We start from the raw sequence: 25,267 nt of genomic DNA, 5'->3' as shown, positions 1-25,267 counted from the left end.
AGAATTGATTGTAACTTTTTGTTGATACATGTAAAAAGGAATTTGACATTAAAATTTTAAACTTGTTTATTTTAAATATTGTACTGTCATTAAAAGTTCATAATATATCACCATTAAACGATTTAGAATAATTAAAAGCGGCCTCGAAGTTTCGATAAGTTCTTTATTCATCGACATGTATGATCGACATACTAGAAATTTTGTAATAACAATGATGTTTATTTTGACAGTAATAATGAACTAATTAATGTCTCAAATAGTTGGCCATCACTCAACACCAGTCCTTGTCAACTCTCATATATTGCCTTCAATCGGGTTGTCTTTCTATAGGCTCATCTTTCATTTACTATATTCCTAAAATTTGCAACATCTCATATTGATCGATATTAAGCAAATGGTGCTTTTTGCAAATGATTCTTGATTAAACACTGTTTTGCCGTTTAGAAAAAGAGGTGATATTTGTATCACAATTTTTAATAAATCTACCAAAATTATATAGTTAACTATACAAACTATTAATGCATAACTGTAATAGATTAATCAAAAATAGTGGTACAAATATCATTTCTTTTATAAAAAAGGTATAAGAGAAGTAATATCCACCCAACACAAATTAATCATTCATAATAATAATTACTTTCCTTTAGAGAAAAGGTATAAGAGAAGTAATATCCACCCAACACAAATTAATCATTCATAATAATAATTACTTTATTGTGTAGCAAAATATATATATATATCGTGGATGACTAATTTTTGTTTGGGATATCATTAACCAAGGTATAACCAAAAAACCATCATTAGCAACATCCAACTTTATTATGATGATGAACATGTAATTTTAAAACATAGAAACTATTTATTAATAATCAATAATCTGGGAAAGTCTTGTATATAACTCGACTATTGATAACAAACGAAAATATACTGAAAAAGAACACTTTAAAACATGATTATCATAATTCACAAATTAACACACATGCTTCATTGAATTGAAATATCCACCATAAAACCAATTACATCACAAACTTATAAATCAAAATCTAAACATGAACAAATCCACACGTAAAATAAGCTTACATACAAAAATAAATAGAATTAATTACACGATAGAACTTCAAAGCTCAAAGGCCGAAATATATTATCATGAATTTTGATTATGATATCATAAACGTTTAATTTTCACAACAAACTATACAAGTTAGTGATGCTGATGATGTTGATGATGATGATGAGTCTTGCCTCTACGAAAATATTTAATCTTGTACCAACCTTTTTTGCAAGAATATTTCACGGAATTTATACCATTAGTAAAGAACCTCTTGAAACCATAACCCTTTGCCTTAATTTGATGCTCAACTTTAGTCATGTTTGCTTCAAAATATTTCAAGATATATTGTGACAAGGGTTGGAGCTTTATTTATACTACTAGTAGTAGATAAAGGAATATGTTGTTGTAAAAGTGATAAGTACTGATGACAACCATTGGATCCATGTGAAATAGAAGAAAACGTGTCGATCGAATATTTCGTTTCAATTTTTAAATAATTTACCTTATCGACATAACATTTTTTAAAATAGACCCTTCCACTATCCCTTATCAAAATTTAGTCCACTTCTTCTATATTTCTTTTTTAAAAAACTGTATTTCTCATTCAAAGACTTTAAAATACCAAAATTGTCTCTTAGCTCTATAATCTACCAACAATTTTTATTTAACAATATACCTATAATATTCTTAATAAAATAACTTACACCATAAATCCCTAAAATAGTTACAATATCCTTTTTAAATAAAAAACTTTTACATTAATAATCACACTCGCCTCCCCGACCCGTTACCATTGACTCCGTTATCACCCATCGTCACCACCACCACCCGTCACTATTACTGTCAATACCATCACATCGCGTGTACATATATACTTCCAATATCATAAAATTGGATTTTCTTTTACATATACACCCCTTAATCTAATCTATGTCATTTATATTTACAATCCAACCAAAAGCAATATTAGTACAAATATTAAATATATAATAGATTTACAATTATTATTTTATGAAGTGTACCTATATAAAATTAAGTAAAAATACAAACTATATAATTATTTTTTAGCAAGCTTTTTAAATCGTGCATGATGAGTTGCTTTTATTTTATTTTTATTTATTATGATAAGTTTTTCATTGTGAAGTTATGCTCATTTAATATAATTTGACTGGCTTAAAATTCATTCATTAGAGTACTTAAAAGGTTGTTATCAACATATAATTCGACAAGCTTGCAATTCGTTCAGCAGAAGAAAAGGTTATTCATCATCATATATTTAATTCAACAGGCTTGCAATTTGTTTAGAAGTATATTAGAAAGGTGGTTCATCATCATATAATTTGACTAGCTTTCAATTCGTTTTGTTGAGTACTAATTACTCGTATACTTTGGAATTTAAAGTTTGCTTTTGGAGATAGAAATCAAAAGTTCCATTTTCATTCATGAGGTGTTCTTTTTATATTTGGTATATGTGTAAAACCTAAAAGCAACGTTTTACTTAAAATAAAAATGGTTTAAATCTCAACTTCTATAGACAAGAGACTTATAAAACCCATAAAAAATGAAGTTGGGTGCTACTTATTCAGTCGTCATCTTTGATTGGCATCGGGGTGTCTTCCCTATGTTTCCTAAAATTTGCAAGATCTTTTATCGATCCATAATTCGATATCAGGCAAAGCCCGCTTTTTGCAAATAGTTATTGATTAAACATTGTTTTGGCAGTTTTGCCGTTAAACAAAAGTTTACAACCAATTCAAAAACTATCATTAGCAAAATCTAAAATTTATTATGATGATCGATGAACATGCTAATATAAAGCTGAATCCTGTGGGCAAATAATTAGAGACTTGCAGAATTCAAATACCACAAACGAATATATAAGTATAAAATTAACACTAAAAATACATCATCTTCAAAATCTATAAAAACACACACGCTTTATTGAATTAAAATAACCAACTACATCACAAACTTATAAATCAAAGTCTAAACATGAACAAAACCACACATTTAATAAGTTCAAAAATACAAAAAACAATAGTATTAACTACATGATTAGAACTTCGAATAATCGAAGCTAGAACGTAGAAATATATATTGCCATAACGTATAATTTTTACATCAGACTGTAAAAGTTAGTGACGACGCTGATGATGTTGATGGTGAGTCCTCCCTCTACGAGGATGTCTAATTTTGTACCAACCTCTTGTGCATGAATACTTTATGGATCTTAGACCATTGGTGAAGAACCTCTTCAAACCACAAGTCTTTGCCTTGACTTGATGCACAATTCTCATGTTTGCTGCTAAATATTTCAAGATATTTATTTGTGATGAGGGTTGGAGCTTTATTTATACTAGTAGTAGATTGCAAACGGTGAAACGGACATATTGTTGACTTGTGGAAATGATAAGTACCGATTATTTAACCACCATATTGGATGTATGTGAAAAAGAAGAAATCGTGTCGGTCGAATATCTTGCTTTAATTTTAAAGTATCTTACCTGGCTTAATTAGCTTATCGACATAAGATTTTTAGGGATAAACTAGATATTAGACCCGTATCCAACACTGGACAGGAGATTTACGATATTATCAATATTAGATCTTCATACATTTAAGTCATAAAAGCTTATAATTTTGAAAAAAATACGGTTTTAAGTGTTATATTTTGCAAGTTATAGTACAATAATCATAGGTTCGTCACTGTCATTATTAGCCTAGACATATTGATGAAATTGTTTGCTGTAGTCATTCCACAAGGCACATGCTATATATAATAATTTCTCCATTATAGAATATTTTGAAACCAGATGTACTCATAATGTGATATTATTATGAAAGATAATTAAGAATAAAAATATAAACATATTTGTGATCTTGTACTTGACATTTAGGTATATGGATTTAATCATGATGCGCGTTCATAACACGCATAGGTTTATTTTCAATAACTTGTTCTATGATAATATGATAACAATTAGGATTGTTTTTATATTCCTTGATAACAATTAGGACTCTTGATTTGAGTGACAACTGTAACTTTAAACATTAAAATGCAAAACTAATATACGAAAAAGGAGAAATTATGTACCTTTTTTATTGAGAGATAGAATGAATTTTGAATGGAGTTTATATTGATTTGGATTTAGGATTCAAGTAACCCTCTGTTGTAAATCGTGTTTGGTTCTATGATCGTCCTATATCCTGTGATTCCTATTGTGTTTAAGACAATGATGTTGTATATCGTTATTTGTTATTATGTTTGGAATATGTATCTAAAGCTAACATTGTATTTATATCTAATATTAAACTAAATATTAATATTTATAATTATAAAAATCTAATCTAATATTTGTTATTAAGTCATTAGGTTTTGAAATAATTTTTTTTAGAAAATATTTGATATGTTAAAAAAAAATTTATTTAATTAAATGATTATAAATTTAAAAAAATTCTCTCAAGTTACGGCTAAAAATAAATATAAATTAAGTATTCAGGGCTAAAAAGTATAAATTATTGATGGAAAACAAAAAAGTGTAAATAATGAGACTTTTTCTACAAATTAATATAAATATTAATATAATAATATATTTGGATAATGATTATTAAGATTTTTAATTTGTAGTTTATCTAAATGATGACATCTTCAAAAGTTAATTTGATGAAATCAAACGATGTAATTGGTTAATAAGTCATTAGTTCAACAATCTTATAATATATATAAAGATTAATCCTGAGTGATTGGTAATCATTTTAGTCATTTAATAATTGCATTAAAAAAATGAGAATTATGAGTGTGAAAAATATTAGGATGGAAAACATCATTGTGTTTCATTTTTGTTTTTAAAAAAAAAAACATGAAAAACAGAAAATGCGTACTAATCATAGTTTTTAAGAATATTTTTTAAAAAAATAAAAAACAATGTTTGCCATTTTGTCATATAAAACTTAAAAACATTATTTTTTTTTCATTTTCATTTGTCATTTCATTCTTTTCCCTTTTCTTACATCCCTAACATGTTTTAGTGTTTTAGTTATAACGTATTTTTAAAACTTTTAATGTTTTTGAAAAGTTAAAACCTTTTTCATTTAAAAAAAAAATAGAATTGAAAAACCAAAAAATATTTTATAAGGCCTTTAGGTTCGTTGGTCACTTGGTTGTATAGTGTATTTCAATAAATTTTTACATTTTGGTAATCTATACTATATTATAAATCAGATTTTTCTTATCTATTCTATATTTATTTAAAATAACTATAATACCATTTTTCTCTTCTCAAATCTCAACTAATCATCTATTTTCTCTCTCTTCCTTAAATCATTTATTCCTCCAATTTATTCAAACTCTTTTATATCAAAAACCGTACGTCGATAAATTATAAAAATTGTATGAGTGTTCTTAAAATTTCATGCTATTTCATTAGAGATGTCATTCGATATACTTTCGACAAATTTTTATATCCGAGGATGGAACCCATACGATTAAGACATTTTACTATCATACTCTATGACCTAAAATCACCACCGCCATTTCACGGTACTTGCTACCGTTTTATTAAAGGAGAAAACAAAAAAGCAGAATTATTTATTCGTGAGACACTGTGACACACACACCACTCATTATCCGGTCAAACTATATGATCATGCCGGTAGACTTATGATAACGGAAGCTTAACAAACTTTTTTTTTTCTGTAATTGTCGCATCAGCATCTGTAACCGGTTGGGCTAATGTCAAACGCCGTCGTGAATGGCCTCGCCGGTGCCGGCGGAGGTATAATTGCTCAAATAATCACATATCCTCTCCAATCAGTACGTCCACCAATTTTTTTCTTTCCCTCTAGTAGTTACTTTATCTATTTATAGTAGTACTTATAATAACTAAGATAACATGTAAAATAATTTTGTATGATAATAATATTAGGTAAACACACGGCAGCAAACGGAGCGAATCGCAAAGAAATCGCAGTCGAAAGGATCATCTGGTGGTACACTTGTTCAAATGCTGCAAGTATGTCACATTTTGTTATGTTTTTTGGGTGTGCTAGAAGTGCAACCATACAGGCCTTGCAAATATTTAGGACCAATACCTTGTAGTATATCGTATTCGAACACTTCAAACTTTAGTAGAATATCTAACTTTTGAATATAGCCGTTTTCATAATCTGAAGATAAGATATGGTTTGAATATCCAGAATCCATAAGATAGAAAGTGACAAGAAGATAAACGAAAGTTGAATGATCTATCACTACCTGAATAATAGGGATAGATTTTCCTAAGAGAGAAAAACTCATTCTTACAAATTTGTCTAGCTAAATGCTGAAATGAACCTAACAATCTATTTACAGACTCTGGAACCTACTTTAGAAAAAAATGAGGCGGTTAGGAGTAGCACGAACGTAACATGTCATGATCTTTAGTGAATTTCATGTGAGGAACACGTGTAATAATGTAAATATAAGATATTCATCCCCTCCCTAAGCAAATGTTCACATTTATAATATTGTACGTGTTTATCAGACATTTTTCACATGATTAAATGGCTGGTTTTGAAGCTGTATGACTTGTGTCTAGTCGACGCTTATTTGGCCAGAGGGAAATCTAAAGGATGGTCTTTTCGTAAAATGATACAAACTGTAGAACTATTAGAGCTTTGATTGTATGCTGCAGTTGGATAATGGTCATTCGGTGATAACAGGTAATAAGAAGTGAAGGGATTGGAGGGTTATATAGTGGACTCAAGCCTTCTTTGCTTGGAACTGCTACGTCACAGGTTCTACTATGTTACATCCCTTTTAGCTGGGTCACTTATTTCAATCGTTATGTGAAAGTAATTATGTTGTTTTATTTTTGTTAGGGGATATACTATTACTTTTACCAGGTTTTTAAGAATAAAGCTGAAGCTATCGCAGCTGCAAATAAAAGAAAGGGTCATGGGGACGGTACGGTGGGCATGTTCTCGTGGCTTGTCGTTGCTGCTTTAGCTGGGTGAGCAGTCAGCTCTCAACACCAAATATTAGATGCATCCAAATATTTTCTGAATGTTTGTTGATTAGAAGTTGAGCGACACTTTTTTTTTAAGAAAGACAATTTTCCACACAAAATCCATAGATATTTACAAGCTGTCCATCTTGGTACCTGAACCCACAACCTATTGATTGATGGGTCAACTCATATACCACTAGCCTAGGACCAAGGCCTTGCAAAAGATTTGATGTCCCAATATGAAAGCGTAATTTTCATGTCTCCATTAGAGTAATTGCAAGGATAAACAAGATAGTTTTAATGTTCATGGTATGTTTGGTTCTTGAGCTTGTTATTCTTACAGTCCCAAATTGCCCAACTGCTATAATTTGTGTTGTAATTACCTCAAAAATGCTTTTACAGCTAGAGATTGGGGAGTATTAGACGTAGTAGTATTAGTCTTTGTATGTTTTAGTTAGTGTTCCAAGTCTTGGCCTCAACTCAATGTACTCTGTATTAACGTCATCTCATATTACAAATTTATTTTTTTCCGAAAAGTTAAGTATTGCGTTTGGGAGCAGAACTCGTATAATGAAGGGATATAGATACTTCCTAACTTTTTCAGCTATTCGCTAAGACCACTTTTGTACTTGTTACCCTCCAAATAAGAAGTAGGTATTCGTTCCGAGTTTTCAATTCTTGTATCAGCCCCCAGTTACAATCTGAGATCAAACTCCTTGAAAGGGATGATGGCATTTATACCACTTATTATTATGGTTTAATTGCTCATGGTGAGAATTCATGGCAATGAAATCACAATAATCTTTCTATAAAGCATGGTTCCTTGCTCGAATTTAAAATTTTAATCATAATTTGGTCGATGTTGATTAGATCAATTATCTGTATCATACTTCCTACACTATTTGTTCATACCCTTTTCAGATTGTCTCGTTAAAATAGTTCTGAGAGGGTATATATTCATTTGATTAACCTAGGTATCTGACCCTCTTTGTGAGCCGACTAATCCCAGGCTGACCACCCGCTTTCAGGGAGCCTAGAGTCGTCACGGGTGAACCTCTGTGGTTACAAGGGGGGCATATCTAGTTGCTCCTAGGATTTGAACTTGGGACGTATTTTCACCCTTAGAGATCAAGTCTTTACCACTAGGTCACCACCCTTGTGGTTTCAGAGATGGTTCATTTATAATTGAGGAAGTGGCTTTTTCTTTCCTTTAAAAAAATTTCAAATTTTCTTTTTATACAATTTCCTTTTTTATTTGATTTACATGATTGGCATGGGGCGGTTTGGTTGAGGTTGGCGGAAATTCAGACTTTATAAAATTTAATTGACCTTCAGAAACTTGTGAAGAATTTTGACTCATTTAGATTAAGCACTTACATGTCTGCAAAGAGGTGCAGTTGATTTTCTATGTATGGTACCTTACTGGAAATTTCTTGTTTTCAGATCACTGAATGTACTGTTTACAAATCCGATATGGGTGCTTGTCACACGTATGCAGGTACCTTAAGAATAATTGCTGCATCATTATTGGTTTATTATTTGTTTACGTGATCATATCTTTGCTGATGATCTTATTTAGACGCATACTCAAGCAGAACACAAGATTCTAGAAGCAAAGAAGGAAGCTCTGATAAGAGAATACTCTGAAAGCAGTTTGGTTGGCTCTTCTTTACAAGATAAGTTACGTGAACTTGACTCAGTGAAGCCTAACCCTTACGGGACGTTGCATGCGGTAGGTACTGCTAACATATCTATGGTTTTTGTATCATATTATGATAATTCTATTGTGTGACATTTTCTTATATGAAGGTTTATGCCTTTATAGGCATACGAGGTTTATAATGAAGCTGGGATAAGGGGATTTTGGAAAGGCATTGTGCCGACTCTAATCATGGTTAGGTTGATTACGCCATAATGCATATGTGTATAGTAAGAGACTTATATTGCTGCTAAATACGATTGTAATGATACGACAGGTGTGCAATCCATCAATACAGTTCATGATATACGAGACCTCTTTAAAGTACTTGAAAGCTAAACAAGCTAATAACAAGCTGAGTTCAAACAAAGTTTCTGCATTGGAGGTAAAAGTTTTAATCTTGTGTAAAATGTATCCCTCAGCGGGGTGGAAATTCTGACCCATTATTTTTGACCGTCTGTTTTAGCCTTTGTTTTATTTGTAGTAGTTCAAATGGATAAAAACCCTCAAAATGACACCGGTCAAATGGGTTGAAAGCTATCTAAATATTCAATGCACAGAACTTCTTAAATCATTGATTTGAAAAAAAATTAGATTGTTGAAATAATATATTTTTGGTAAATCATATTTCGCACGTTAACTACTTGTAAGAAAAGTTATATGGTGTTTCTGTGCTAACCAACCTGTTTCAGCCTGCTGATAAAATTACATGAAATTGTTTTGAGCCTCTACTTAACTCCCCAGCCTTGCCCATTTTGCCGCCTCTACTCAGCACCAATCGTCATCTTTATGTAAAATACAGTATATTGCCTATGGGTTCCTTGTAGAGATCATTAATTTTGGAAGGGTTTTACAGTTTTTGAATGTTATATTGGTCTTGATCATATACTATTCTCATGTATATATATATATATTATATATATATTTTTTTTTCGGTAAAGGGGATTTAAACCCTTGTTAGCTTTAAATTTCTCAAAATCATATAAGGTCCAGGCATACTAACTTAGTGTTAGCACGACAACCCTTCTCATGTATATTTTCATCTCACCTATTCTGCAACCCTTCCTTAACATGAACATAAACTTTCTGACTTCTGTAGCTTAAATCTAACCTCTAAAACCAGCATGTTTATCAGTAGTCTTGTAAACAATGTTTATCTCATTTGCACCATGTGTGAACAGGTATTTCTCGTAGGTGCCATTGCGAAACTTGGAGCAACTGTTACAACATACCCACTGTTAGTCGTGAAGGTAATACTATACCACCATACAGTTCTCGTATTACAGTTCAGTTTCTTAACTTGCTATTCTGGAATATACAGTCAAGACTTCAAGCAAAACAAGAAATCAGTACAAACAATTCTTTGAGATATTCAGGTATCTTATGTTTTCTCAATTTCATACAAAATACTGTTGATATACTAATGCCATCATAATTACATGTTGAGGCCTATGTTTTCAATCTGAATGCCTTATTTGTTTATATATTTGCAATGAAGGTACCATGGACGCAATTGTAAAAATGATTCGCTACGAAGGATTTTCAAGCTTTTACAAAGGAATGAGTACGAAGATAGTACAAAGTGTATTTGCTGCTTCTGTACTTTTCATGATTAAGGAGGAGCTTGTTAAGTTTTATGCAGTATTAGCAAAGAAGAGCCAGAAGATATTATTAACTCTGTCAAGTTAGTAGACTGTGATATATAGGGTAACTTGTATACATGTATTTTAATTGCAACACGAAGTAGAAATGAAAAGTGATCTTTGTGTGAATCTGAACAATTGTCATCATTGAGATATTTTTTGCTATAATAGATGAGATTTCAGAGAAAAGTATTGGTCCCTTAGATAGTTGGATGTGTCTTCTTATTAAGATCTTGGTCACTTGGTCGTAGCTTGTTATAAAGGCAATTTTAATTAAGCTGGTGACTTAGTTTAATTGACAGATGACCACTAGGGTGCTACATCAAGTCATTAACCTACATATATGTGTCTTCTTATGGAGATCTTTTGTTTCCCTCTGTATTATCTGATTAAGGTCATTCAATGGAATCAAAGATAACACTGAAGATAGACTCAGAACCTCATAATGTCGTGGGAAAGTTTGATCCATATCGCTCATGATACACATCACTACTACATCCATTTCATATGCATGTCCCATCTTTGCACAGCTTGGGTAATTTTCACCCCCTCCTACACAGTACTACTTTGCTATCAGTCACCCAGAATCTGAAACTCGAAGTCATGAGTTATGTCAATTATGCTGTGTAAAACCACATAAAAATGATGTATAGTTCGGAACAGAATTATAAAAGAAACTAGTTATCTGTACACAAAATTGCAGTTGACCAATCAAAGTGTTTACGGCTGTCATTCGCAATACTATCATATTTGTAAACTATATTCAGGAATTCATATCCAATTCAAAAATATAAAAAGAGAGAAATCAAAATTTCATTTGACAATCATCATGAAGGCCATATGATTCAGTCTATCCAAATTAACTCTCAACAATTTGACAAAAAAAGCCCGTATGAGCCTAATCAAACCTGGCTTTCAAAAATTTGTGTACCCCATGATCGAACTTAGAGCTCGTATCTAACAGTAATGGCCTAATGGGTGCTTCCGTTACGAATTATATGATGCTACGATCCCGAATTAAACTAACTCTAACCTATTGTAACATTTTTCATTTTTTGATGCAAAGAACAAGTTACAATTTGTTCCTGTGTAATTCTTTCTGAATCTCTTCTGCTAGTTGCTCTGCATTATACTCGAGCCCAAAGGTTCTAACAATTTCCAAATTAGGATTCATCAAGTACCTGCGGATCACAATACAAACAAGCATACAAGTAAGTGACCCATTTCGCCTGAAATAAATATTAACCATGTTTAGACAAATTCAAGTCAGCTAAAACAACGGATGAAACATGCGACTCTTGACACTTGTTTCTGATAGCATATGAAATAAAAGATCCTAGAAAGATATGATGCAAATAAAGAAGAAAAAACACTTCATAAAGATTCAACACAAAAAGTACACGCTGATACATAGATGTGGCAATTCCAACCAATTTACACGTGAGTGGGGGTCAATCTGGTTTATATTTTATCTTGAAAAGGCCAAGTTTACTGAAAACTGGAAAGGTCAGTAGTTCAAAGATCTTAAATTATAACTTAATGCAAATAAGCTCCTAAACCGTTATTAGACTATAATGATAGCTTGTAATTAATGCATAAGCTCCTAAATTCTTTTATTAAGATCTTCAGATTATTATTATAACGATTCTGTTCAATTTATCATAATTAACACAACAAAAAAGTGTTTGCAGGTCAACCTGACCTGTACTTAAAAGCCAATTTTTGTGCAGTTTGCCCAACCCACCCGTTTATCCTACATGTACCTGGCATATCTAATTACAGTCCTTGAACACCTATAAAATTGAAGGTATCTCTCAGATTCCAGGTTCAGTTTCTTCAACTCAAATTAGATAACATTCTATTATTCGACCATCGTTCTCATTATTTATCTTCCAGTATTCAGTATAATAGTTAAAAACTATTATGATTTCTACAAACCTTATCATTCCAAGGTCATTAAGTGAATGAAACAAATGACATATTACCTTGATGTCTTCAGATATTAACATTTAGTGTTGAAATCTCCATACAAGATACCAGTGATACCGATGGAAAAAAAAATGTGACCAACATATCAAACTTTCTTGATAGAAAGTAATGCTAATTTCTTTTTCCGGAAAATATATGCACTTTTAATTTTCATGATAACAGTATCTTAGAAAAACAAAAATTGATTAAAAGTAATTAAGTTAATAACAGAGATTTTGGAAACGATAACTTACATGTTATATGAAGTTTGGACAAGATAATCATCCCCATCTTCGTCAACTTTCTTAAAGAACACTCTGTACGCATGCGCCATATCCCTTACAGCACCAACTGGTCCAGTTAGACCCACTATTCTCTCATCAAATTCTGCAATCCATGTTCAAACATAAAGTGCGTGAGGGAAAAGTGCAGTAAAACGTTAGCCCTGATCAAATTAGATTCAGAACTAACTTATCTCTAGGTGGCAACTTGGGTCATTTACTTGTGTGAATGGGACAATTTTCAGTTACGTTTATCTCTAATGGTACATTAAGATGCGTTAGCTATAAGAGAATCAGGTTAAAACATAAAAACTTAATTATGTGATTACCGAAATGTATTTATTAGAAAAGAAAAGACTATGCAATCACTTTTAAAACATAAAATTTGGAAAGAAAGTAAAGTGTATGTAGGTTAATCCAACCCGTACACGAAAAGCTAGCTATTTTATCCAAATCTTTTCTGATCCGATAACCAATCCCCCCTTTGGCTACCATAATGAGAGCTGACCTTTAAGATAAGCACGAAGATGAGATGGGGTATCACGCTGCGGATCCACTGTAACAAAAACAGGTTGAACCTTCATGTTTGGTTGCGACTCAGGGGAATCTAATGCGCAGATAGCCTTGGCTAATTTCAAAAGTTCTGAAGGCCCCACATCAGGGGATGAAGTATAACCAAAGTGCAAAAGTACCCAGTTTCCTCGAAGATCCTTTTCTGTAACTATTCTACCATTTGCATCAATCAATCTGAAAGGGCCACCAATAACTGGACCGTTTCGTGAACCATATCCAACATTTGTACCCTGTCCTGTTTGGGTCAATTGGGAAATTTTAACCAACTTAAGCCAAAAAAAAGAAAGATAAATGTAACATGGAGAGAGCATATATTCAATTCATTGGGAATTTAGGCTAACACCAGCTTTGGCCTTTAACTTACAAAAACATTCTTCATACATTCTCTAGTCTAAAGAATAGATCAAGGGCAAATGGGCAATCCTATTTAACTATTCACTCAATATATTATATGAATTATAGGGTACATTTTGATTTGAGAATATGAGAAGAAATTCTTGATATGAAGATGATTCCATACTACCATATGTGAATTTGTTAATGTCGTGGAAACAGGAATATTACCAATTCGAATATTGATCTTGATATGTCGGTACCAATTTTATAACCCTATTGGGTGAAACATAATCCATCACTTGAACCACCAAATAATGTCTAGTAACACACACACACACACACACACACACACCTCCAGAGATAGCAAATTTGACCGATGTACTTATGAATGCATCAATTTGATGTATCGCTAAGAGGTAAAAACGTCGAATTGGTTTTGTTGACATGAACTAAAAATAACTTTGATGCATAACCCAAGCAGCCAAATACCCCTTTGCCCCTTTGGCAACCCCCTTAAGACATCATTTTAAAATGAACGTTCACACTACAAATAAGGTTTAGCCTAAGTTTAAATGCTTCTCGTATAAATAATGTAACACCTTAACTATGAATATCAACTAACATAGAAAAATAGAGTAGAGAAAATGTAAAAAAAAAAAAGAAAAGAAAGGAAAAGGTGATGTACGCTATCTGAAAAAGAAGCTGACCTATACGAATAGCTCGCTTTTCATCATTCAAATGCAAATAAAGAAGTCCACCACCAATTCCACCAAGAACAGCAGTTGGCTACAAGTAACAAAGTTAACAAACAATAAGACAACATAGAATCAATAACTACCAATACAGTCACTCGTGACTGTTACAAAAGATACATACAAGCAGATAATATCGCCACTTTGATGGTGGCCGAGAAGCGGGTGGTTTCGGAAGCGCTTCCAATGAAGGACCACTCTTTTTTGCTGCCTTCATGGTAGACGTATGAAACATCTTCTGTTGTGAGGCACATCGCCTGCTTCAAGAATGAAACACACAAATTCATCCTTTAGTCTCATTTCCAACAGTTTTAACCGCTAACATTACTAATGATCATTTGTTTAAGTCCAATATCTAAATCAAATCATATATAAATACATAATCAGATAGAGATCCCTGTCAGGAGAAAGTCAAGAAATCGGCTCTGATAGTCTGATATACACGACATAACCGGTATTCCTGTGGCCGTTTTCTACACTTATTCCATGGTCATTTTAAGATGTTACCTAGTGAGATTCAAACTCTAGGAACTTACCATTAGGCCACCCGGATCATATATATATATATATATATATAATGCAAGAACACATATAATCAAGTAATTACAAAAACCCAGTAACCTAAAACTAATTGCAAGAATAATAATAATAATGATAATAAAAAAAAGAAGTTAAAATCATATATAATATCATTGATATAATAATATGAGTTATGGGGCGGTTATTTTATGTACAAAAATTTACTGCAAAATCCAAACAACAATAATGATAAGAATAATAAGGGTTACCTGGTTGCAGGTGAGAATAGGGATTTTTTTCCAAGTGAATAGATTATTTTGAAAACTTGCATTACCATTATTAATATTATTATTATTATTATTATTACTACTACTACTATTTACATGAAACTAGGTTAGGTTGCTGAAAACAAAAACCCTCTGCTGACTAAAGAATAAGAAGAAGAATTTGTTCTGGTGGGGAGGAAGGGATATATCATATATGTGGGTTTTTATTGGGGTTTCTTGGAGAGGTGGCTTTAACAGGGGTCCCTTTTTTAATATTTTATATCTTGATTTCATTTTTAAGTTTCTTCTTACCCAAGAATTAATTTAGACTAATTTTATCCGAAAATTAATTATGACTAATGGTTGACGGCTTTTTTTAAATAAAAAACATTAAAGAAACAAAAATTGAAAACAAAAAACAACAAGAATTTTATTTTTATCCGGCTTGTATTCTACGTGACCACGAGTGCATACCTTTTAAGTGTGACATGACTCGTATAGTCGTATATGTTCCGTATTACGGCCACTCGTGGTTAAAACGTACGTAGCACTGAAACGGGTACGGAAAAAGAGTACGGGAACAGGGAACGACAAAATTAAAAATTTAGGATACGGGTACGGCAATAAAAAAATATACAAATTTAAATTATATCATTTTTTTATAGAGAGACTTGAGATTTGAAAGATTATATGTATAATTGTATATGTATAACTGTATAATACATTTTTGATCAGTGATCACTCATCGAATGTTTAGTGTTTCATAATTGGTTTTGGTATATAAAAAATTTAATGTTGATCAAATCGTATATACTATAGCCTGTTTGGGTTTGGGGAATATAAAAAGTTCATTAAAACCTTGATATTAATTAGAAACCGTATGGAAACTTCAAAAAAACGTTTCGGTATCTATAGAAAATTCAAGGGAACGTTTCATACGTGTTTCGTACGCGGAAACGTTTCCATAGAGTTTCGGATACGGGTACGGCTACCTATTTGGAGTTTCGGTGCATCATAGGTTAAAACAAGAGGGGAGTAGTGATTTATTTCAATTAAATTTGTAATGATTTTTTTTATTACAAAAAAGGGAGCTTTTGTTGCGAAATTGAAAAAAAAATGCATAATATTCACATCAAGTGATAAATTAGTACAAAGACTACGCTCTACTATCCTCACAAATTAAGACTTGTAATTTTTTTAGGAAAATGCTAAATAAAGCCCTTAGGTTTCATTCATAGTCTGCTTGTTATTGCTTTGATAACGAGCCAACACTTTTAGGACTAAATCGTTATTGGCTCATTAATTATGAAGCCATTCATTTTTTTATTAATCAGTGAAGGCAAAAACTTTTTTATTTTTATTGGGATTTGGTAGATCCCAAACTAGTGATGAGTTAATTATGTATTATAAATGTTATAAGGAATTAGTAATTGATTAGTGATGAGGGTGATTTTTCTGATGTGTTGTTGATATGACACTACCAAAAACTAGTTAGCCATAAACGTTTGTACCATCTCATGAAGGAGTTGAATCTTCTGGCAAAAAGACACCAGTAACCAACAAAGGCTTTCATGAAGTGAGAAAAAAAAAACAATTGTCTCCTTTCTTTGTTGCAAAAATGCAAAACTTCACCAGGGGTCAATGAAACGTCGACAATACCTAACTTCTTTGGAAGATTGGGTTTAATTGACGTTGTAAAAATGTCATGATGATTTGAAAGCAACGGGGAGAATCTAAAGGTAATGGTTTTAACCAATGTATTTGTGCAAATAAAAGGATTATAAGATGCACCATAATCGACAACCTACGACTAAGTCTAGACAAAACTTTCATATCAGTCATAAAATAGATATTAGTGAGAGAGAGAACTTGTCGAATGGTGTCATGAAAAAGGGTTTTGTATAGTGAAGTTGTTATATTGGGGAAAGTTTACGAAGAGAATACTTTGTGACTCCGAAAAGGGGTACAATCTCTTGTATAAAGATGAAGTTTGTAATTTGTATCATGGGTCCTCTAGTATGTGTACATTGCTAGTTAATTGGTCGTTTATATAATATTTCATCTTTCTCGTTAAAAAGAAAAGTTTTTGAGGCTTCCAAGAAAAGCATGGGAATTTTTGAGGCTCCAATGGTGTGATGAGTTATGCGGTTTACGAGTTATAGCTAGGATGAAACACAGTCGATATTAATAAAGTTATGAGTCGATAACTCGATATGGCATTTCTTATTCAAAGGCACGTGATATATAATAAGAATAAAAATCCCAAAAAACTCGAGATACATGAGAGTCAGTATCACACAATCAGGTCATGATAGATCAGGTTGATCAGCTGACATTTTTTAAGTCCAAGAATATATAATCTTTTTGTCAGTACTCAACTTAGCCCTAACCTTTAATTTTTATGTAAATCTTCCTACTTTTTTATTCCTCTTTAATTCATTCCAATTTCCAAAGACCCGCATAATCAAAAATTTCATTCCAGATGTATAACATCTTCTTTTCATACAGATGTATGTATTTGACATATACTATATAATAACTACGTAAACATTTGTGTACAAAAAATAATAAGAATAATACTAATAAATTATAAATGGAGAATGGTGAGAAGAAATTTTGGGCAGTATCAGATATGGTCGCATGGGCTATAAATATTATAAGTTCTGTTGGAATTATCATGGCTAACAAACAACTTTTATCATCTACTCCTTCTGGTTATTCTTTTACTTTTGGTACGTAATTAATTAGTTAACTCTTAACTTTTAGCTTGCTTTGCATTTTAAAACCCTTTTATGCATGATTTCTCTGTTTCCATCTTGTTTGCTCTATATATAGTCGTTACATATATGTGTGTTATTTTATAAATTTTAACAAGAAAAGTTCTTAAGATGATTTTGATGCTTTAGAATGATCTTAATATGATTGTTATCATTGTAATATTATTGTTCGATGTTGGTACGTACTACATATGCTGACTTGACAGGGCAAATGTGAGAAATATATATAGCATAACATAAGGCAATTGTAAGTTTAGGTGAAAGCTCGGTAAAATGAGCTTACACGGCAAGTGAACTATTAGGGTGGACGGTGTACCCACGGGACCAAGCCGGTACCCGTCGGTAACCGGGTTGCAAGCTATTCCACCTATAGGTACCTTATGGGTGGGGAGAGAGCTCCTCACTGGCCACTTTTTTTTTTTTTTTTCTTTTTGTTTTTTTTGTCTTTATTTGGGTGGGAAAAGAGTGGAGAGAAGGATGGTGAGGTATTCCGTGCAGGTGGGAAAAAGGTGGGGAGGATTGGGAAGCAATGGTAAGGTACTCTCTACCACCCTTAAGGCAAATAGGTGAAACATGAAGGTGAAGGGGTAAATAATCTAGGTAAAAGGTGGATAAGTGGTCCATTTCTTTATTTTAAAGTATTTGTTTTATTTTGATTGGGTTTATTATGAGGTATTGTGGGTTATTAAATTGGTAGGTGAATGGTTAAAGGCGAAAAGGAGAAGGTGAAAGGGGTGAGAAGGTGAAACTGACGTGTAAAGAAAAATTGTAGGTAAAAGGAGTAAATGGTGACATTATGACATTGTTATCTTCCCACAATTTACGCAAGCGGCAAGCCTATGTAACGATGATGTGTTTAAATTTACACAACTAGGACTTCTGGCGCATGACATTAGCTTGTTTTACACAATCGGCGTGCCACGTAGGCATATGTAACCGGTGACACGCCTTTCATAGTTTCATTAACCAACATTAGATTGATATTTTGGTTTCTGCGCGCAGCTACAACATTAACAGCATTCCACTTTGCTGTAACTGCACTGGTGGGGTTTGTGTCAAATTCTACAGGCTACACTGCATCAAAGCATGTTCCTTTGTGGGAACTTCTGTGGTTTTCAATTGTAGCGAATATGTCTATTACTGGGATGAACTTGAGCCTCATGCTAAATTCAGTTGGATTCTACCAAGTATGGATTCTTAATCACCATTTTAATGTTAAAAGACTATGAGGGACGCTTGTACCGTCGCTAATAGTAACACTGCGTTTATATTATGTAGATATCAAAACTGAGCATGATTCCGGTGGTTTGTGTGATGGAATGGGTCCTTCATAATAAGCAATACTCGAAGGAAGTTAAAATCTCTGTTCTGCTTGTAGTTATAGGCGTGGGTGTTTGCACCATCACTGATGTCAAAGTTAACGCTAAAGGTTTTATATGCGCTTGTGTAGCAGTTGTTTTCACGTCATTGCAACAGATTGTAAGTACACTTTGACTACCATCTGTATTTGGGGCAACTCAAGTCGGCTAGACCCGTTTAGGCCGGTATTAAAAACATGACACAATAACTCGAACCAGCTTACTGTTTTCCAAAGCATCCGACCCACCCATCTTACCACCTCTAAAATATGAAAATTACAATAAATGATTTTTGTGCTAAGCTAGATATCCAATCTATGCGTGGATGATAATTTTGTTTTATTAGTATCTCAGATTTGTGATGGAAGAATTTTGTGTGATGCAGTCAATAGGCTCATTGCAAAAGAAGTACTTAATCGGAGCGTTTGAATTGTTGAGTAAAACGGCGCAAATACAGGCCGTTTCACTTCTTGTATTCGGTCCCTTCATCGACTATTATCTAAGTGGAAATCTTGTATCAAGTTACATGAGGACCATATCATCTGGTGCAATTGTAAGCTCTTAGAAGAATTTTCTCCAAATAAAAATATCATAGTTTCTGTATAGCTAATGTAGTCTGAATAATTGCAGTTTTTCATACTCCTTTCATGCTTGCTGGCAGTTTTCAGCAACATTAGCCAGTACCTTTGCATTGGACGTTTCTCAGCGGTCATTCCAAGTTTTGGGTCATATGAAAACCGTGTGTGTGCTGACATTGGGTTGGCTCTTATTCGATTCTGAGCTTACATTCAAGAACATTATGGGAATGCTTGTTGCAGTCGGGGGCATGGTAATCTATAGTTGGGCAGTGGAGGTTGAGAAAGCGGCTACCCCTACACCACATGTTAAATATAGCTTAACCGAAGAGGAATTTAATTTACTGAAGGATGGATTGGAAATCAATCCTGTCAAGGATTATGAGCTTGGTGAATCTAAATAGTTCATCGCTGTCCGTATCAGTTCTTTGATTGTTATATGTTGATGTGATTAGTGTCGTAAGTGTACTAGAAACGGACGATTTACAAATGGAAGTTGCATGTAGCTCATCCCTGTTTTTTCAATTACCAGTTGGCTAGATCTATTTGTATCAATATGGTACAGGGTGCATTGTTATAATTTACATTATAATGGTTTCAGACTTTAAACAGCCAACATACCTCTTTATTTAACTTCAATAATAACACAGATCATAATAGTCAATATTCATCTAAATTAAACTAACTGACCAATACTAGGGATGAGCAAAAGACCCGCTGACCCACGCCCGACCCGGTCACGTTTTTAGTGCATTCACGGGTTGGACAGGTCGGGCTAGGTCGGGTGAAGGCAAAAACCGAAAAATTGTGAAGGAAACCCGTAACCCGTCCGTGACCCGCCTGAACCCGAACTGAACCTTCACGTGCCGGGTCACGGGTCACGTTTTCATACTCTCGCGGGTCACGGGTCGGGCCGGGTTTCGACCCGTGCACATCCCTAACCAACACACAACCCAAATTTAGTTCCTATAATAAAATCTTGTGAATTTCTCTAACCGTTTTTCATGTATGTTAGCAAAACCTGCTCAGCTATTCTTAAATGCGTGTTAATATGCGTCGTGATAAAGAATTACCTGTCATGTTATACATTGAAGAAATGATTAGCCGCTTCCTAAGGATTCTCGATGATTTAAAATATCAAGGAAATACCTAAAGGATGTAAATTATTATAAAGAAATTTTACTCTTTCATCGACTTTATTTGTTTATGCACACTAATAAGTTTGCTGCCCGAATGAAAATATTTTTAGAATATCTGCAGTAAATCCGAAATTATTACAACTCATTCAACTCATTAGTATCCAACATTGACCATGATTCAATGAATCCCAACAATATGACCAACAATTAATAACAATAGGACAATCCTTGTAGCAAACATTTTATGTGTCTAGATGGAAGAACAAGTCAAGAAATTCTCAACCTTAAAACCGAGTAGTGATTTGGGAAAACAAGGCCTTAAAGTCTTTTGTTGGCGTTCCAGTTCCCTCGGGTTTGGACGCAAGATCAAATGCTTTGAATTGTGCCTCCTCAAACTGCAGTGCCTGTTTACAACACATTTATCAGACTTTGGAATAATAAGGTTGGTACGGGCATAAAACTCATTATCTTTGGTAATATGAAAATCAAGCGATGCAAATAACATGGATTAGTAGCTTTTAAACTCGATTTTAGTTCAGATTTGTGAAAGTAAAAGTTTATACATTATTTTCGTTTACGTAACAACCAAGAAAGACCTTACTCAACATGGATGAAACAAGGGACATTCTGCTACAGCCTACAGGAATGAATATACCTGAATACAGACTTCAGCCACATCTGCTCTTGCAATGGTTCTGGTATCAGTCTCAAGAAGCTCGTCATCTTTTCCGATTAGCAGCTCCCTCACACCACCTTCCTTGTCTTGCAAACCCCCAGCCCTGCAAAGTTATTAGCATCAGTTCATCATCATCTCAGATGGTTTGCTTGACATTAAGATTTCAACTATAAATCTTATATATAGGTGTTGAGCACACTCTGTTGTCATGCATACTCAATCAAAATTTTACCATCTACTGACACATGGGACTTCAAACTTGGGTCAAAGTGAAAAATGAAGAAGCCGATTTTTATCACTAACCTAATAATAGTGTATGGAACCCCAGAGTCTGCTAAATACTGTTCAGCCTTTCTCTTCCAGACCTGCAAAACAATCACATATAAAACTCACTTCGTCATGAAGAAAATACCATCCAGATAAATAAGTTTTTGTTTAATATCTGCATGTGAATAAAAAGAGGTTAAACGAACCAGTATATTCCCATTTCCCAAGCTATTTAACGGATGGTTCAAATTTGTTCCACCCATGGATCCAACCAGAACAATTTGCTTCACTCCAGCAGCTTTAGCTGTACACAGGTGCACCAAAACTAAATACACACAAACAAACATATATACACCATGAAGAACCGATATAAGTTATACAAAACTTACCAGCATCTATTTGATTCTTCTGTCCTTCCCAATCAACCTAGAACACATATTCAATTACCATAGTTCAATCAGCATAACGAAACTTCAAATAAATTGTAATGCCTATGTAGCGAGTGTTCTAAGTAATACTAACTTGTTCAGGGTATGATCCCTCTTCAAAGTAGAATTCGGGCCTTCCACCTTTAGTTGGGTCAAACCCAGGTTTCATTTTAGGGACTCCACTTGTGAGAATCACAAGAGCATCGATCCCTTGAATAGCAGGAGCAAGAGTTTCGGCATTCCTTATATCGCCAATGAAAACATCATCTGCTCCACCGATTTTCTCCTTACTTTCCTCACTTCTAACGAAACCTCTAGCAACATACTCGCCTGACCTCTCCTTCAACTTCTTATAAACTATTTGACCTGTCAAAAAATAAGCAAAAAATATACATAACAATACGTCATTTGACTAACTTGAAACAAATTTAACTAGTTCTTAAGGTATTTGAAACAAATATTGGAAAGAATAGGGTGATGTCTAGTAACTTGAAGGTGATAGCCACCACCGGGGGTGAAAAGTTTGATTTTACGGTCCAAACAATTGCCATTTTAACAATTTTACACTTAGGCCTTAAACTCGTGTCTTTCTTTTATTTTTCTTTTCGTTATCTTTTTCAATGATGTGAGGGTAGCATCTTCAAACGACCATTGTTTGTTTCATTGCAAATAAACCACCTCTCAAAAGCAATTTCTGTAAGAACTACAACCTACGGAAAAAACCCGCTAAAAACTAAAAAACTGCCAAGGGAGTGTTTGGCTGGGTTAGCTTACGGGCCGGGTTAAATAAGCTTATTGGCTAAGCTTCTTAGCAAACGTGGTCATTGGGACTCTAATAACGTATTAGGTACCACCTGACCTACCTAACTCTAGCTGGGAACCCATATGAGGCAAGCAAAGGTCCTGGCCCCACCAAAGCATTTTTTATTTCTAAGTAAATTTCATAATAATCTATGATACCACACACAAGTACAGTAATATATAAACCTCGTGAAGATCATATTGGGAGTTGTTTTTTTATAATTAAAAAATAAAAATAAAAATAGGTTGATTACCAGTTCTGCCAGCAGCACCAGTAACGAGAACAGTGCTACGATTGGAATCCGCCATTGATAATACTGACAACCTTCTACTTCTGGATATGGTGTTAGGCAGATGAGGCTTTTTTGTAACAGAAGTAGTCGTACTATTATTGGTGATATTACAAGTGATACATTTTAATGAGTTTGGTATAAGTGCACGTGTCATGCAAGCCATCAATCAATGGTGGGTTGGGATTCCAGAACAATCAGGATTTTACAATGTCAATTTTGATGGTCAATCTTTTTTAAATGTTACGATGGATTTCAGTGTTTGGATTTCCTTATCCAATCCACTTAGCCAAAATTCTCAAAAAAATAATATTAGAGCAAGGGTGTAGTGCCATAAAATTGGCAATTTGACAAGTTTGACAAGGCTATCGGCGAATCACAAATCGCCACGTATCGTAGCCAAAAACTAGCAAAAAATGGTGGTGTAGTATAGGCAAACTAACCAATTTCAAAACTAATAGATAAATGTAACTGGAATTTATAAATGTAGTTGCTAGAAAACTAAAAAAAGTGACTGTTTTTTGTAAAAAATATAACTTGGGCTCAGAATTTGGGGGTCGGGAATTTCGGAAGTCGGAGACGCCATGGCTGCTAACCCGAAGGGTTTACCCCGCCAAGATTCGCCCCGGATCATCCGAGTCCCATTTTTACGAACATTTGTATCATCATCGCCCATTTTTTCCGGCAACCTAAAAATCTGTTCAACGATATCATCATCGGCTACGAACTATTTTTTCCGGCTACCTATTGCTTTAATGGAACAAAATCCGGCAACGCCGCCAAGGAAAAAATCCGGCAACACTACCGGTAACACTACCAAGGAAAAATCCGGCAATGTAAATAAATAAATATACATAAATATACGTATATAAGCAGGAAGTCTAACCGGAAACCCAAAAAGGGCTCGCCGGAAAACATCCCGCAGCAACAGCAGCAAAGGGCTCACCGAAAAACTCAAGAAAGGGTTCGCCGGAGAACCAATGCAACATGCAGGAGCACAAGAAGAAACAACAGGAAGCAAATCGGAAAACCGGAAACCCCAAAAAGGGATCGCCAAAAAACCGAAGGAACAAGTAAGAACATAGCCAACTACACCCCTATCAAAACCAAACAAGGTTTTGGCCGTAAAAGTGAACGTTTCTGGCCGGCGACGACCGGAAACCCCAAAAAGGGGTTTCGGATCTCACCGGAAGGGTGATATATCACGTTAGGAGCATCGACAAGTTTTATCGGCACGTATTCCGATAATAGAAGCCAAGAAAAACGTAGATCAAGCCTCAAAATCGAAAAACCCCAAAAAAATTTTTAGGTTTCCGGCGATGACACAAGAACAAAAAAAAAACGGTCACAAAACAAACGCTCCCAACGTTCACTACCATCGGCCAAAACTAGCCGATATATATATAGCCAATACTTGCCGATTTTGCTTGTCGAAACAAGCCGATATAAGTGCTATAGAGTAGCCGATTTGCCGATGTTTGCCGATGGTTTTTGCTAATAAAACTTGCCGACTACACCCTTGCTCCTTACTGTATTTCATTTTTATTTATTACTCGTATAAAAAAATATATTGACATTTTCCTATGTGATAGTTTTAGGCCTTTTATGTTTATAATATATTTTTAGTTTAAAAAAAAAAACATAATGGTTTCACTTGCATATCTAACTTTAGATGTGAGACAACATCATATTTACTTTTTTTATATTTTTATTAGAAATCAAAAGACGTTTTATAATTATATTAACTTCAGCGATGAGATACGGTGATAGGTTCTGTAAGCCGCCGTCACCGTAGTTGGCGCCATCAGCAACGATTACCTTTTTGTTTATTGAAGCAATAAATGGAAGGAAGTAGCAGCCAAACAAATGGTTTTGAGGCTT

At 33.7% G+C, this 25,267-nt stretch overlaps 3 protein-coding genes and 1 pseudogene across 4 annotated transcripts; 2 read left to right on the top strand and 2 right to left on the bottom strand.

Moving 5' to 3' along the window:
• Positions 1–5,642: 5,642 nt before the first annotated feature.
• On the top strand, positions 5,643–10,569 carry LOC122581531 (peroxisomal nicotinamide adenine dinucleotide carrier-like). Its single transcript, XM_043753761.1, has 11 exons — positions 5,643–5,864; positions 5,977–6,063; positions 6,752–6,826; positions 6,911–7,041; positions 8,482–8,536; positions 8,618–8,770; positions 8,864–8,932; positions 9,015–9,122; positions 9,919–9,987; positions 10,059–10,113; positions 10,236–10,569. The coding sequence occupies exons 1-11, from the start codon at positions 5,784–5,786 to the stop codon at positions 10,424–10,426; spliced, it is 1,074 nt and encodes a 357-aa protein (XP_043609696.1). The 5' UTR covers positions 5,643–5,783; the 3' UTR covers positions 10,427–10,569.
• A 600-nt stretch (positions 10,570–11,169) lies between these two features.
• Positions 11,170–15,295, bottom strand: LOC122582535 (protein SCO1 homolog 2, mitochondrial). Of its 2 annotated transcripts, none has more exons than XM_043754938.1 (6): positions 15,079–15,295; positions 14,415–14,550; positions 14,246–14,324; positions 13,138–13,437; positions 12,603–12,735; positions 11,170–11,561 (listed from the first exon to the last, which is right to left on the bottom strand). In XM_043754938.1, the coding sequence occupies exons 1-6, from the start codon at positions 15,144–15,146 to the stop codon at positions 11,453–11,455; spliced, it is 825 nt and encodes a 274-aa protein (XP_043610873.1). In that variant the 5' UTR covers positions 15,147–15,295; the 3' UTR covers positions 11,170–11,452. The 2 variants fall into 2 exon arrangements, with proteins under 2 accessions (XP_043610873.1, XP_043610874.1); XM_043754939.1 differs by having other exon boundaries at positions 14,415–14,547.
• Positions 15,296–17,668: 2,373 nt separating this feature from the next.
• Positions 17,669–20,189, top strand: LOC122583852 (annotated as a pseudogene).
• Positions 20,190–21,040: 851 nt separating this feature from the next.
• Positions 21,041–23,639, bottom strand: LOC122581231 (uncharacterized protein At5g02240-like). The gene is made up of 7 exons (XM_043753406.1): positions 23,351–23,639; positions 22,390–22,661; positions 22,257–22,293; positions 22,074–22,171; positions 21,904–21,965; positions 21,580–21,703; positions 21,041–21,328 (listed from the first exon to the last, which is right to left on the bottom strand). Exons 1-7 carry the CDS (start codon positions 23,550–23,552, stop codon positions 21,209–21,211), a joined length of 915 nt encoding a protein of 304 aa, XP_043609341.1. The 5' UTR covers positions 23,553–23,639; the 3' UTR covers positions 21,041–21,208.
• Positions 23,640–25,267: the final 1,628 nt, after the last annotated feature.

This window comes from Erigeron canadensis, chromosome 9 (assembly GCF_010389155.1).
Source record: "Erigeron canadensis isolate Cc75 chromosome 9, C_canadensis_v1, whole genome shotgun sequence".
In the NCBI taxonomy this organism is placed as follows: Eukaryota; Viridiplantae; Streptophyta; class Magnoliopsida; order Asterales; family Asteraceae; genus Erigeron; species Erigeron canadensis.
The sequence above is the reverse complement of the archived record's forward strand: the minus strand, read 5'-3'. Positions and strand labels throughout refer to the sequence as shown.